The sequence below is a fragment of the Mesocricetus auratus genome, unplaced genomic scaffold (genome assembly GCF_017639785.1).
Source record: "Mesocricetus auratus isolate SY011 unplaced genomic scaffold, BCM_Maur_2.0 Super-Scaffold_100003, whole genome shotgun sequence".
Lineage (NCBI taxonomy): Eukaryota > Metazoa > Chordata > Mammalia > Rodentia > Cricetidae > Mesocricetus > Mesocricetus auratus.
In genome coordinates, this window is record NW_024429188.1 from 93,263,611 (window position 1) to 93,279,723 (window position 16,113).

Consider the following 16,113-nt stretch of genomic DNA (forward strand, 5'->3'; position numbering starts at 1 on the left):
CCCATGGTATAAACAGCGCCCCCTTCCAGCAGGAAGCAGTTTGGAATGAGCGACGTCCCAATTCCCATCTTGTTTATAAATCATTGTTTTCATTTAAATGGGATTGTTTATAATTGGCTAGTGATCACAGCCAATCTTTTTTAATGGTAAAAAGGGGAATTATGGTATGGGTATTGTTTTTCATTTATTGAGACAAAATCAAGGTCAATTTTGTGATGCTTATATTTCTCCTCTTGATTAAGTATTGTGCTTATACTGATCTTTTACAACGTAATGCATAATTGAATACAGACTATAGACAGTTACTTATAATAGAATTTCTATTTACATAAGTTAGGTTTCTAGATATACAGAAATATATTTGAGATGGACAGTCTTCAAACCTCTCAAAGACCTTCAGAACATGGCATTTAAAATGGTTTAGGGCTTTTCTTGACAATGAGAAATGTCTGCTCCTGGCAGCACCAATTACGTCTGAGAGGAAGATGGGCATCGAAGAAACTTGTTATGGAGTTTGCTTTCAACATGGCAAGATTAGCCATTTGGGCAAGAAACTGCTCTTGCCTGGACTGCTTGACTGTTGTTGTATAATCTGGACATGCAGGACCCACAGGAAAGTGACTGCTGAACTCAGTCTTACAGGGTTCCTGCTTCATGGAAGAGTCTAGGAGACGTTCTGCAGGACACAGAGAAATGACTGACAGACTGCCAGCGCAGATGGACAGTTTTGAAATTTCCTGCTTTGCTGAGAAGTGTTCCAGACACATTGTGGCCTATGGGCTGAAGATGGATGCCCCAATGTTACAGAGGAACTTCGGGTGACTGTCCAGGCAGTAAGATGTCTCTGTCAATCCTAGTGTTTATATATTATCCTTCTGTGGTCTTTGATGGAGTTGAAGACAGATAGTTATAGTTTTCCTTAGTTATGATAAAAGATAAGTTACATATAGAACTTTGAACTCACAAGGATGGTATGGATGATATTTTCTTTAAATCTTGCTAAAATATTGTAACTATGTTCTTATTTGATAACTGTTCTGTTATATACAATTTGACTGTGTTAAAGTTAAGACCTTTCTTTTTGTTTAAACAGAAAAGAGGAGATGTTGGGGAAGTCTTATGCTAATAAAGCACTGTCTGGCCAATAGGAATCTAGATAGGTGGGGCTAGGAATACAGGAGGATTCTGGGAAGGAGAACAATACAGGAGAGTCAACATGTAACGCTATTGGGGGTAGGAAGCCTGGAACTATTCTCCGGTAAGAGACATACTTAGATTAACAATTATGGGGTAATTACTTAAGGCAGAGCTAGCCAGTAAGGGACAAGCAAGGCCAACAGCTTCATAATTAATATAGCCTCCTGTGTGTTTATTTGGGACTGATGCGGCTCTGGAACCAGGCTGGCGTGGCAGAGCCCGGGCGACTGGCGGGGGATAAACCAAAGTGGCTAGCAAAGAAAAAGCTTCACTTAACAGGAGAGAAGATATCACTTTTGCATTGCCACTTTGCAGATGCAATAGACATAGTCTCAAGTTGTCTGTGAGACTTCCAGAAGAGCCATGAACTTCCCTGACCTCAAAATTTTTCTGGGTGTACCAAGGGCGTGTCAAACATCTACTGCATTTGCAAAGATTGCTTATATCTCTACTAGTATTATAGAATGACCCTTTGAACAAACCAGTGAGAGAAAAGCCTGAAGCAATATATTGAAATGGGGCTCTGACCTTCCTCACATATTTCTCCTTTGTATCCTGGAACACAAATGCAGACTCCCATGATGCAGGTGCCATGGCCAAAGCATGTTGGGTCGATACATTGTTCTTCTGGAACATCACACTCAGGTCCTTTCCAGCCATTCCTGCAGACACAGTGGCCTTTCTCATACTCTCCATTCCCACCACACAGCACTGGGCATGAATCTAAAGGTTGACAAATAAACTTGTAATGTTTTCATAATTCTGTCAAAACCTTCAGAAGAATAATTCAATATTGGTTCTAGTATATCATTTCTGGCAAAAGTAATATTTTCATGTTACTCTTTATTAAATAAGATTATGATCATGATTACAGACAATTCTCCTATAGAAGTGAGGTGAGGATAAATCATGAAGATTTCTGAAGTTTGGCATAAAAACCTTGCTTTTGATCTTATCACAATATCAAACTATTATCACTGCTACTATTTTAAGCTAAGGGTTTTGTCCCCTGGATGGTTTTTATTTCCTCAAACAAATATACACTACTCTTTGCAAGAAAGAACTAATAAGTAGGGTGGTATTCATATGAAAAGGGTCTTATAAAGATTCACGACATGCCTTTCAACAGACATACTTTTATTAGAATACCTATTCTGTTTTGTCACTGTATGTCTTAATTTTAAATCCATGAGGTTTTGAGGGTAATGCCCACATCTTTTTTTCTTATATGTCTTTTAAAATACAAAATTATTCTCCATTTCACAAATCTGTTATGGTACAGGGAACCTAGCAACTGCTTTAGGATTCTCTATTGAATGGAATTTAATCTAAATGAACAGTTTTTTCTTCTAAGAAACCCAAGATTAACCAAGTAGACCAGAAACTTTAGGACTACATTGACTACAAAAAGGAAGCATCTGCAAAATAATAATTCTGATTCTAGTGGAATGCATGGTACAATTTATCTAAAGTTTTGTAAGAATTAATTACACTGAGTGTGAGTATATGAAACAATAAAGATTGTTAAGTTTAAATTTTGAATTTCCATTTCCTACTTTCTAAACCACATGTCCATTTAGTGATTCATCATTACTTCCAGTTATTATGGCATTTTCAATACTAACTTTTCCTTTTGAACTCAGACTGTTATGAATTACTTTATAAAAGAAATATAATCAGTATGTTGTAGTTTGCTCAGAGGATCTAGATTCAAATCTCAGCTAGTACTATATCTTAGCTATTTCCTCACTATTCCCCCTGAGGTTCTTTCTTTGCTAATAAAATGGGGCTAATAGCAGACCTACTTCTTAGGAATATTGTAGGAAAGAGGAACTAAAAGAGGCAATGAGAAGTGTCTAGAATGCAGCTGGCATATTAAGTGCTCAGACTTTGGTGACAATTATCAGAGAACACTGCTGGGTGTTGTTGCTGCTATGTCTATTGTTACTATCGCCACTATGAGTTCTTCAATGACAGTTGTATAAAACAGTGGCTCTCAACTTATGTGTCACAATCTTATGGAGGGCATATATCAGATAGCCTGTATATCAGATATTTACATTGCAGTTCATAATTGTAGCAAAATTACAGCTATGAAGTAGCAATGAAATAATTTTATGGTTGAGATCACAACAAAAGGAAGAATTTTATTAAAGTGTTGCAACATTAGGAATGTTGAGAGCTGCTGCTCTAAAGCAATCAGAATCATAATACATTACCTCTAGCACAGTCAGGTCCAAGGAATCCTGGGAAACAATGACAATGTCCAGAGATACACTCTCCATTTCCATTACAGTTGGTTGAACAGTCATCCATTATTTCTATTAATACAAAAGAAGAGAAAACTTAACACACATTTAGGCTAGAGATATGATGTTTTGAAAGTTTCAGGAATTCTTTGTCTATAATAATCATGTCCTATGTTGTCTACAAATCACTTATTGCTCAAAATTAGATGGTATAGACTTCCGCATGATGTCATATGCAGTAGATTATTAAACATGCTTCTCAATTTGGTAAATTGACTTTTTAAGAGAAGAACAAAAAACAACTCATCTCTAAGTACATAAAGGGTCTACATAAATTGTATTCTTAAGAGGTATTCATGATAAAAATAAAAAGGTATGAGAATTTGAAGACATTTCTCAAAAGAAAAACAGACTCTAAAATGCAACCCATAAGACAAAGACTAAAGTATGTTTTATACTTATGTTGTAGCAAATAAAGTTTCTTCTCTAGCAGCGTGAACTATTTAATATGCTATACTATCTTGACAGGTTAAATATGATAATAATTAGTTCATTTTCATTAATAAGTGACAATGGCATGCTTTTAAAGCAAGTGTTCATATTAAATTTACTACCACTAAAAGCATTCGAACCTAAGTATTTTGTTGAGAAATGCCTTCTTGACTGTAAATGCTTATCAGTTCCCCGCCATTAATTTTTTTCAATACATTATTATAAAATAGTTTTCAAGGGGATTGAGAAGGCTTTGAAGATCCCACAATAAATTTATATAACTTCTCTGAAGAAAATACTGGTTTACAAATGTCAGTCTTTGAAGGAAACTTTAATTTTTTTATAGTTTAAAATTATATTTGAGTGTAATAACGATTAACTCATTGGTCTATAAAAGATCATGTTTTCAATGTGCCATTCCTCCTGGTGTGATGTATGTACTTGTTATATTTGGTTGGTTTTTTTTTTGAGAAATTAATGTTGTGTATGTAGGGAGGGAGAAATGACTGGAAGGGTTTAGGGGAGGAAAAGAATATGATTAAAATATATTTAAAGTTAAAAGTTGTTTTAAATCACAAAATATAAAATTCCATACTTAGCAATCTTGACCTCAGAATCTTTTTCTTTTTTCTATTCTTCCCTTCCTTCATTCCTTCCTTCCTACCTTCTTTCTTTCTTTTTAAAATTTCATCTATTAAAATCATTTCAGTGACTTTTCCATTTTTAATTAAATATCATCCTTCACTTGGAAAAATATTTCTAATAAAATGGAGAGATTCTAGGAAGTGACCTTGGTATCTTTGAATGACAAGAATGTGTAATTAAAGCAAAGAAATTGCATTTGTATAACCGTAGCCTATAAGCCCATTGCATCAGTAGAATTATTGTGTGGCACCTATAAGATGGATTCCTGGTCTTTAGTTCTGAATCTCCTTAATCTGGCCTAATGAATCTTGTCCAGAAAACTGTAATCTACCAAGAACCTTAGGTGAATCTGTAGGTACGCTCACATTAAAGAATTGAGAGCAATGAACTTTAATTAGTTTACTATGCAGTTAGAGAGCCTGTGACTGATGTGTTTGAGTTTTTCCCTGGGCAGAATAAAGACGAGAAAATGAAAATGGTAGGAGCCCATTTTAGACAATTTTTAAAGATATTGGAATGGATTCAGAGGCTGCATGGATTATGAATGATAACAATGCTCAGTTTGTTTATGAAATATATAAGACCCTTTTACTGTCATTAAGACAATATATAAAATATAAAAAAGACAATGTGTATTCTTTAGGGTAAATTATTCATGTGCTTTTGATTATTAGGGGGAAATGTATTTGAACTTCAGTTTCTGTTATTTTATCAATTTTATATATGAGTATTTTACCTGAAAGAATGTATATGTATCATGTGTGTGCTTGGTGTCTTTGGAGGTCAAGAGAGGGCATATCCTAGAACTGGAGTTATGGATGGTTGTGAACCACCATATGGGTGATGGGAATTGAACCCAAATACTCTGCAAGAGCAACAAGTGCTTCTAGGGGCTGGAGAGATGGCTCAGAGGTTAAGAGCATTGATTGCTTTTCCAGGAGTTCAATTTCCAGTAACCACATCGTGGCTCACAACCATCTACAATTCAATCTGCTGCCCTCTTCTGGCATGTACAGAACACTGTATATGTAATAAATAAATCTTTTTAAAAAAGAGGAACTTTGATGCAGAAAAATATTTGAAGAAATGATAGAAATCTTTCCATGGTGGGAATAAAAAAAAAGAAACAAGTGCTTCCAACCATTGAGCCATCTCTCTTGAACTTTCTTTAATGGAACAGGGAGTGAAATATATTTGGTACTTCTCATATTAAACAAGTATAAAAAGTAAAGATACCAGATTGCATGTGCAAAAGACAAATACACTGTTTCATAAGAAACTGATGGCTTGATGTCTGGATGATAAGCATGTATCTAAAAGGCGAAATTCCTTTGGGGATGAAATAGGGTAAAGGTAAAAAGTCCCAAGCATGGTTCTGTCTCTACTAGCTTTTGACAATTTAATAGGTTTGTTAGTATTTATAAATTGATATCAGTGTTTGAATTAAAAGAAAGGGAAAATATTCACAAGTATTTTATATCTTCTAAATTTTCTAAATTAGTCTGCCATAATTTAATGGCATTCGCATCATCAAAATTGTGTTCTGATTTTTTTCATTGCAGTGAATTCTAAAGATATTACTCTTAGTAACAAAAAACTGATGTTACGGAAAATATATCATTTTCCTAAGATAACAAAAATATTATGTATTTTGAAGATGCAAGATCAATGGAGTTAGTCTCAGTATGATTTTTATTATGTTTCTAAATACTCTATAGGAAAATTTTTAATAATCTTATGGTTAGAATACTGTTTTCTACTCTCTCAAGGTCTTCAGCATTGAGTAAAAATAGAACCTAATTGTTACCAAGAGCAGATGGTCTATCTATTAACAGTCAACACATCTTCCTAAACATATGGCTGAACAGGTTAACTAAAGGATAAAGTGGTTGAGAGTTGTATAGAGAACTGACAGCTGTAAAAGCTTTTCCCTTCGTTTTAAAAGACATGTGTTTTATGAAAATTCAAACAGTCTGATTCTCTGTCTACAAGTTGTTTACCCTGAGGACTCCCAAATTGCTAAAGAGCTTTGCTTTCTTCACACAAAGGGTCAGGGGAGTAAGTTTACTGAGAAAACATGACAAAAGACCGAGAAGCTTGAGACTAACCAGGGTGATGGTGAATAAGAGTGTATATAGGTATTGTATTTAGAAAAGAACACACTTTAAAAACTTTAAAAGGCCAAGGGCACATTTAAATAGGCCCAGAGAAATCTATGGAGCTTGGAGGGACTCAAGTTATTGTTCTCAGTATTCTTCTCTATGTATACTTAATTTGTATTTTGAAGTCTTAGTGATTCTAGAATCAGTCGTTCTAAAGAAATGTATTGATGCCAGTCTTTCTATTTTAAAAAGTATTTATTTGCTGTTATTTTATAATCTAACCAACTGACAGAGTATTTCCTATCTCTCTTTGTCTCACTGGAGATAGAACTCTGGGAATCATATATGTTAGGTAATTGCTGTCACCAAACTACATCCCTAACCTTTTTCTATTTTAAGATAGGGACTCACTGGCTTGCCAAGATTGGCTTTGAATTCCCTTTTAAACTCATGCTGACCCTAAACTCACAAACCTACATGTATGATGTCATTGGATCAGGCTAAGCTTAACAGGGACACATTTGCTTATAAGCTTTCTCTCTGAAGTTGTTCATTTATATAGTTTTTTAAAATCAATAGTGTTCAAGGAATATTTTTGTTAGGAACATATAAAGGGTTGCATGACAAGTGTCTTAGAATAAGAGCAAATACTGAAGAGTTTTAAGAAATCTTAACCAATATTTTAACAACAATGAGAACATAAACATGTTACTCATAGTGACAGTAAATAGTGATTTAAAATTTTTTAATTCATTTTACATACCAACACCACTTCCCCCTCCCTCCCCTCATCCTGTTCCCCCCAACTCCCTCCCACCCACATTCAATTCTCTGAAAGGGTAAGGCCTCCCATGGTGAGTCAACAAAGCCTGGCACATTCCATTGAAGCAGGGACCAAGCCCCCTACTCTCTGCTTGGAGGCTGAAGGGGGCATTCACCATAGGAAATGGGCTCCAAAAAGCCAGATCATGCACCAGGGACAGATCGTGGTTCCATTACCAGGGGCCCCACAAACAAGCCACAGAACTGTCACCCACATTTAAAGGGCCTAGTTTGGTCCTATGCAGGCTCCCCAGCTGTAGGTCTAGAGTCCCTGAGCTCCCAAGAGCTCCAGTCAACAGAAACTTGGTGCTAGGGACATTCTCAGGAATCCAGAAGGATGATCCCAGATAAAATTCCTGGCAATAGCAGAGATTTCCTGAACTGGCCTTCTCCTGTATTCAGACTGGTGACTACCCGTTATCATAGAGCCTTCATCCAGGAACTGAGTAAATAGTGACTTTAAGGTAGAAGAACAATATGTTTGAGTAATAAAATACTTTTGCCACCAGTATCTTTCTATAGATACACTATGAATTCAAAAACAGCCAAGGCAGCTTACCGATTGCTGTAGTTAGCACAAACACTTGCTCCATCTTTTTTCCATCATTGTAAAATGCCAGATACCAAGGTCCTTGGTCCATATACTCTATGAAGCCTGTCTCCTGAAGGGATGTTAAGATCAGGTTTCTTGGGGAGTGCTGGATGTCATCAGAGTTCTTAGAGTCCTGTTTTACAAGTTGTTTGCCATCCATTAATTTCACAAAGTCAAACTGGAACAAATACAAATGCAAAAATGAGCTTGAACAATTTTTTACTTTTAGACATATAACCATCTTTAACTCTCTTTTTTTTGGTTTTTTGAGACAGGGTTGTTCTGTATTGTTTTGGAAGCTGTCCTGGAACTAGCTCTGTAGACCAGGCTGGCCTGGAACTCACAGAGATCCACCTGCCTCGGCCAAGTGCTGGGATTAAAGGCGTGCACCGCCAATACCCGGCCCATCTTTAACTCTTATTGACCTATTCAATATGTATTCTTTTGCTTTGATAGTTAACAGTTCCTAAGTATATTTGAAGTCAAAGGCATTTGTTAGTTTTGAAAATTGTTTTACTATACTTGCAAATTTTTTGAATTTCTCAGTTTGGGACTGTTCAAAATAAAAATTGTTTAAAAGAAAACCCATAAGAAATAGAAACAATTTTGAGTATTATGTATAAGATCTTGACATTTTACCAAAGTATTTTTGTCTTAGAGAAGATATTTGACAGCATATTCTGCTCAGAAATGTGACCTTGTCAACAAATATAAAAGTTTTTACATTTTTTAAAACTCAAATAAATAAAAATGATAAATGACAATATTTATCACAATTTACTTCCTTTGTGGGTATATATTTAAATATTCCAAGGCTATTCTTTCCGCTAATCATTTGGTGAATACATGGTTTTGCACTTTCCTATGTTTGGTGATTCACATTTGAATGGCATTTTAACAATCCTTAACTTTACTAGAAGATAAAGTTTTGTTGCTAGCCATCACTGTTGGGGGAAGTATAGAGCAGCATCCTTAACGGATTAATGCAGAAAAGAAATAAACTTAATAAAAACATAAGAAATATGGTATCTCATGCCTATTATTGGGCCATGGAAACTGCAGAGGTTTTACATATTTGAATTTTTGTAAATGATTTCTTATAGAAAAAGATTCTGTATGTAAGATATGGTCTGCTTTTTAAAAAATACAGAACTACCTTCTAGTTGATGTGCATTGTGTGCCTGGGATAAAGGTAAAAGGATAGACAAAACCAGTGAGGAAGGTACTGACTCTAGAGCTAATTCAGATGAGAAGGCTATGACACAATGACTTTTTCCTAGGATCAGGAGATAAAGTTTAAAGAATGTTTTCTTCAACTGTCTTTTCTGAATATGTTCTGCTAAATTCTATTCTTTATTTCTACATGCTGCATTTTCATTAAAGTGTGGTTACTCTGGATAGTTCTTTGTTACAAAGATTTTCTGCCTTCATATTTGACTGCTACGGTATTCACAAATCACAACATTTGAACTGCTTGATATAGTATCCTCTAAAAAGATTTAAGAAAATATCTGTTATATAAAATACCTGAGTATGTGTAGGTGGAATGTTTCTTCTGCCATAAATTCCCAGCAGAGAGTCCTTGGCTAAAGAAATATTGAATTTCAGATATATAGGATGGTGAATAGTAATCTGGAAACGCCAGAATAAGCCGGGTGGAATAGTCTGCATGACCTGTGCTCCAATGTCAACTTCTCCAGTATCAATTGCTCGTCCCTTCTGAAACACTGGTTTTTAAAAAGAGAGAATTATATACAGTATTAATCGTAATTTATAAAGCAATGCTTTTCAGCTTTTCAAGAACAGATGCATCAAAATAACTTAGATTTCCTTCTTCCCTGTATCTTTCAAGCTCTTGCTCAAATTAAATATCTTCTAAAGGGCCTGTTCTGGCCAGCCATTATACCAGATTCTCTGTTAAACTCCTATTATACTGATTTTGTGTAACACAATTATTTTTATATATTTACTGGACATTGTCTTGATAACTGCTGGAGTTGCAATGATGAGAAAGATGTATCTCTTCCTCTCATAAAGTTTTGAAATTCCCTGAGGAAATGGGACAAGTTTAAAAGCAACTACATTGTTAAGGAAATTAACTACTATGAGTATTCAAAGGAAGGACAACTACTTAGTTTAAGGGATACTTTTTGGTTGTGAGCCTAGCCTTTAACGGCTGAGCCATCTCTCCAGCCCTAAGGGATACTTTTTAATCCCTATTTTCATGTTCTTTGTTGTCTTTTATTTTCTCATAGTAATTACATTCCAACACACTGGATATTTTATTTATGTGTTATGTATTACCTATTTTTCCAGGACATAGATACGCATTTTGAGCACAAGGGCTATGGCTGCATTGCTCATTGCTTCATCCTCAGTAAGATAGAAAACACATGTGAATGGATGAATAGATTACACACATACACACACACATATATATATATATACATATATATGTATATATATATATGAATGACCAGTATAGAATTATTTAGTGAATAGGTGGATGAATGAATCATAAAAGGGTAACTATGGGATATAACATTGAACATGATTCTTAGAAAAAGCAGAAGACTTCAGCATAGCTATGGAAAAGATGTTATAACATGGAAAGGGAAGCTTGTAGTAAAACACGGTGCTATAAAATTGTCATCTTAAGGTTGTGGAATATGCATATATAAAGAAGAACTCTAAATATAGTTGGATAGAAATAATGACATGTTGTCTATATTGTCTTGGGAGTCAGTCAAAAGAATTTGATTATTAAAGCTAACATAGAACAGTATGAAAAAGTCCTAAGTAATCATATTATTACTATTTATGTAAAGAAACCTATCATATATGTAATTTTTGTATAAATATGCATATATATTTTGAATCAAATTTCTCATCTGAGCTAGCAATGCTCTCCACAAGTACAAAAGATGGTCTAGCAAAAGTCCCAGACCCAGGCATGAGAAGTCTTCCCTTGAGATGTTGGTTGGAATTGTAAAAAAGACTCTCAAAATATACAGTTTGTTGCTACTGCTCTTGGTTGCTACCAAGAGGTAGAATTTAAATCCCTATTATAAAGACACCATGCACTTTGAACATAGAGCTCAAAGGCCCCTGGACTGGAAATGAATTGAATGTCTCTCCCTGAGACTAGCTACTATGAAACCATAAGGTGCCATGCAAGTTTCCAAATTAGTGGCAACCAGCAGTCCTATGCAGCTATGATACTTATCAACCACAACAATAACCTGCATGACACAATAACCCAAATTATGCAGTAGTGGCATACATATCTTGGTAGTAGCCAACGGGCCTTAAGACCTCTTCAACAAGTGGGGTACCATACTTGGTACTGAAAATCTAGCTAACTACCCTGGGCTAGTGATGTCACAGATCTTTGATGAGAACCCCAAATCACCACTTAACTAAACCAGCATAGTCCTTAATTATGTTATAAATGGAAAACTGTAGTCCTTACTTCTCATCATGGAAACTTCTGTTTACAACAGACAGAGGCCATTACAGTAAACTACAACCATTCAAAAATGCTGAGTTGTCCTAACAGATACATCTACAAGACACTCACACACCTAAGGCTCATAGAACCCTGTAGAAGAGGATGCAGAATGATTCAAAGAGCCAGAGGATCAGGGAGTTTGTTGTGAGATTGTATTGCTTGGTAATGCCAGAATCTACACCCATAAAGTCTCACCAGCATGACTTCCTAAACACGAGATGAACAGTAGACATGGCAATGTAGATGGGAAAAAGCCTATGAGTTCTGAACTCCATTTCTCAAACAAAACTCACGAAAAAACAAAATAAATTAAAACTATAGGCAATTAACGAATGTTGAGAGGGAAATATTATTCTCCAAGGAAGAATATACTAATTGGTTATCTAATACCAAATGGTGAACCCTGAAAACACACATACAAGTAAGAGTAAATATACTTAGCCAATCATATTTAGAAATACAAATGCATGTGTGTATGTATGTGTGTGTACAAATAAGAATGTATGTAATAACAATTAAAGAAAAAGTGGCCATGAACCAGAATCAAAGCAAGGAGGGAGTATATGGGAGGGTCTGGAGGGAGGAAAGGGGAGGAATAAATGATTAAGTTAGATTATAATCCCCAAAATAAAAGAAAAAAATAGTATGATATATTTTAATAATTGTTTAATAATTCATATGTGCATACATTTTATTTTGATCATATTTACTCCTCACCTTTCCCCTAACTCCTTCTACTAAGTCCATATTATGCTGCCATATACAAATTGTTTATCCTACCAGAGATTATACCATTAAAGATAATTGACCTACCGTACTCCAGAACTGTCACTAACACTTCAGCTAGAGGTGGAGTTTTGTGAACCTCTCTCTGTCCGCACTGGAAAGACGGACTTGACCTTATGCAGTTTTTTGAGCAGACAATGACAGCTGCTCTGAGTTCATGAGTACCTAAGTTCTGCATGTACATAAAACTATTGCACCACTGGCACCCCCAAAATGTGGTTCTTATACACTTTCTACCCTCTCTTCCATTGTGTTTCCTGAGCCTTCTGGGGGAAGAGTATAATACTAGTAGAGGAACACTCCACAAGTATTTGTTCTTTGTATTTTGACCAGCTGTGAATTTCTGTGTTAACTATTTTCCACTGTACAGCATACTTCTCTGATGAGACCTGAGAGTGATACTTGCAATAATCTTAGGTGTTGAGACATATATTTAAACAGAAATTTGATACTATGTCTATTTAGGAAAATAAATTGTATTAGGTTCACTCATGGCCTGTGAACTCATCAGCTTTTTCCTCTTCCTCATGTTTATAGTATCAGGCTTGCCTTTTCTCTTTTGTAGTGGGCCTTAAGTGAAATTAGAAAGCAATTTATTACCCCAGGGCATTCTTGCCACTATTGTTCCTGCATATATATATATATATATATATATTTAAGCTTGTCATTATTTTAGCTCACAAGATTGACAGTTGGGTAAGATGATTTTTCTCTCCCAGTAGACTATATATCAACTTCTGGTACAAGAAAAATCACAAGGAATATTCCAGGTCAGTACCAGCATGATTTTTCCACATCTTAGGAGTAAAAGTTTATGGTGGCTCTAGCAATAAGGTGTTACCATCAAGTTTTGTTGGGCAACTACAAGCAATAGCAATAGCCTGTATTACTTTGGGGGTCTCCAACTTTCCTCTGACCAACAACTGGAAGTGGGATAGTCCCTGTCTTGTACTGGGCTTTTTATTTGTTAACACGTGTCTTTTGAAAGGATCACTATTTTCTGAGTAGGTTGCCAATTTAAATGCTAATTTATGAAATGCTAATTTAAATCTTTCACATGTCTCATTAAAATTTGTAATAGAGCGAAAGGCTAGGGTATAGCTCAGAGGTATATAGTAATTTCCCATAATGCAAAGCTTTAGCAAAGATGCACCCACTGCCCAAACTGGGAAGGTTTTGGTGTATTAGATATTCTAATCTTGAGGCAGAATGTAGGAAGGAATTAGAGGGAGACACAAGAAAAACAAAGGAGTACAGATTGCTGATTCAGATGAAATGACACAAATACTTGAATTTAGGGGAACCACAAATAACTTCTGTAGAAAGAGTACATTTCAGTGAAAAGTAATTTATTATAGATGGAAGGTAGGATAAAGATATGAGAACAATACAGAAGATGATAGCAAAGGAACACTTGTCAAATTTTAATGTAACGAAGGAGTCTTCAAATAAAAGCATTGAATGAGTAGGTTTGAGGTAAGACACAGGATTTCAAGCCATGCTTATGTTGCATTGTTCACTTGTCAATACCTGAGAAGTGATGGTAATAGTTGAGAAGACAAAGGGAACATTAAGCTGACACCATTACTGTGAGTTTGGATAATTTAGGTAGCATTAATAGACAAATATATGAAACCGAGAAGTATGTGATCTGTGAGGACAGATGTTAAGTTTGCATGAGAATAACTTTATTTGATGGGCTAGCTTAATGTATCTTTTTATAGAGTACTGTGTCATGTGGTACAAAGGGAAAAAGGGGAATTGGTTTGCTTCCACTTTAAGCAAGGAGTATTATACCTCAGGAGGGAAAATGAATTTGGCCTTATTTCATTCCATCTTTATATTTTTCAGTCATCAACTCTGTGTCCATACCAAACAGTTTAAAAACACACATGGTCCCTGTCCATTATGTTCACCTGGCATAAAATTAACAGTCCATTAAGAAACACACCTGCAGTGTCTATATTCACAGGCCAATGCCTTGCAGCTTTTAATTCCCTAAAATACCTACATTATTTCTTTTTGTGTTAAGGCCAAGAGTAATAACTATTTTAAGAATGTTCACTGTTAACTGTTAATAATAGATTTCAAATGCAATTTTGAACATAATTATGTATTATAGGACACACGATTTTGTGAAATTGACATTTCTAATAAAACATACCTTTTGAGATAATAAATAACCAACAGAGTACCTTATTTTTCACTGAAAGTTACTTTTCTTCTGTGTAAGACAGAACAATTTGGTTCCCAAAGGGTTGATTACAAATTTAACTCTTAAGGTTTTAGAATCAATAAATTTCTTCAATGGGTAGGAGATTAATAGACCACATTTATGTGGACATTTTTGCTCTCAACATTCAGTTTATCCAACAGTTATCCTCATTAGAAGCTTTTTACCACTTCTTAAATTGCACAATTTAGTCATGCAAACAATATTATAAATATAAAACAATTCAAAATGTTCTAGGGTCAACCAATAAAATTTTAGGTGAAATGAATGTACTCATTTTTAAAACTGTGATAAACTGGTTGGGGAGTATTAAGTTTTATGTGAAAGTCTTACCTAATATTACAACTTCTCTTTCTGCACTGTATAGCATCATGCATTACATAATAATGCTATTTTAATGTTATTTATTAAATCAAAAGAGGCTCATGAAGTTCTGTTGCTAGAGTTTGCTGATTATTAGCATCTCTGTACATCAAGAGTACATATACATCAATAATTTATGAAAATAATTTTACAAGAAGATGGTCTTCTTTACAAGTTTCAAGTTAATATAAGGCAATAATACAAGAACAAACAAGTGGACCATAATTTAAATAAAAAATGAGAAAATAATCTAGTGGTGGTGTCTTGGTATTAGAAAAGAGAAAAATCGAGTCCAGGGAAGCAGCTGTTCCTCCGGCAGCATCAGGTAAACAGGCCGGCTTCCCGGCCTGTGTTCCAGTGCCTGCAGATTGCCTGGGAACTGCACAGAGCTCCCAATCCCGGCGGGAGCCATGCACCCCAGACTCCAGATCTTCTCTCCCACCAACGAGACCAGGAAACCAGAGGGGGCAGGGAGACCAGGGGAGTAGCTGTTCTGGATCAGGTACAACAGGACCCAGCATAGGGTCCAGGGGACCAGGTAGGAGGCTAAGCGCCCCAGATTCCTCTTCTTCTTCTCCACCCACGGGACCAGCATTTGGACAAGGAATAGAAGAACCAACAGATTATTGGACTTGCTAGCACCTACCAAAAGGGAACTCTGGTACCCAGACCAGTAAGGGGCTCTTTCTGCATCTACTAGAAGAAGAGATGGGAAAGAGACAATACAAAAACACAGTCAGCAACAGAAAAACAAATATGACACCGCCAGATTCTAGAGACTCCACACCAGCAAGACCCCAACATTCCAATGCGAACGAAGCAGAAGAGAATGACCTTAAAAGCACTTTCATGAAAATGATAGAGGCCCTAAAAGAGGATATAGGAAAATCCCTCAAAGAAATGGAAGAAAAAACAAACCAAAAAATGCAAGAAATGGAAGAAAAAACAAACCAAAAAATGCAAGAATTGGAAGAAAAAACAAACCAAAAAAGGCAGGAAATGGAAGAAGAAATGAAGCAAAAAATGCAAGAAATGGAAGAAAAAACAAAGCAAAAAATTCAAGAATTGGAAGAAGAAGCATACCAAAAAAGGCAGGAAATGGAAGAAAAAACAAAGCAAAA

The 16,113-nt window shown here is 35.4% G+C and overlaps 1 protein-coding gene across 4 annotated transcripts in view; it reads right to left on the reverse strand.

Annotated features, from left to right (window-relative positions):
- Positions 1-16,113, reverse strand: part of Tenm1 (teneurin transmembrane protein 1) — a 789,988-nt gene that overhangs the window by 257,508 nt on the left and 516,367 nt on the right. For all 4 annotated transcript variants that reach the window (XM_040744566.1, XM_040744568.1, XM_040744567.1 and 1 more), the window contains 4 exons: positions 9,627-9,826; positions 8,067-8,277; positions 3,417-3,518; positions 1,726-1,920 (listed from right to left, as the gene is read on the reverse strand). In XM_040744566.1, coding sequence (XP_040600500.1) covers positions 1,726-1,920; positions 3,417-3,518; positions 8,067-8,277; positions 9,627-9,826 — 708 coding nt within the window. The remainder of the gene's footprint in view (positions 1-1,725; positions 1,921-3,416; positions 3,519-8,066; positions 8,278-9,626; positions 9,827-16,113) is intronic.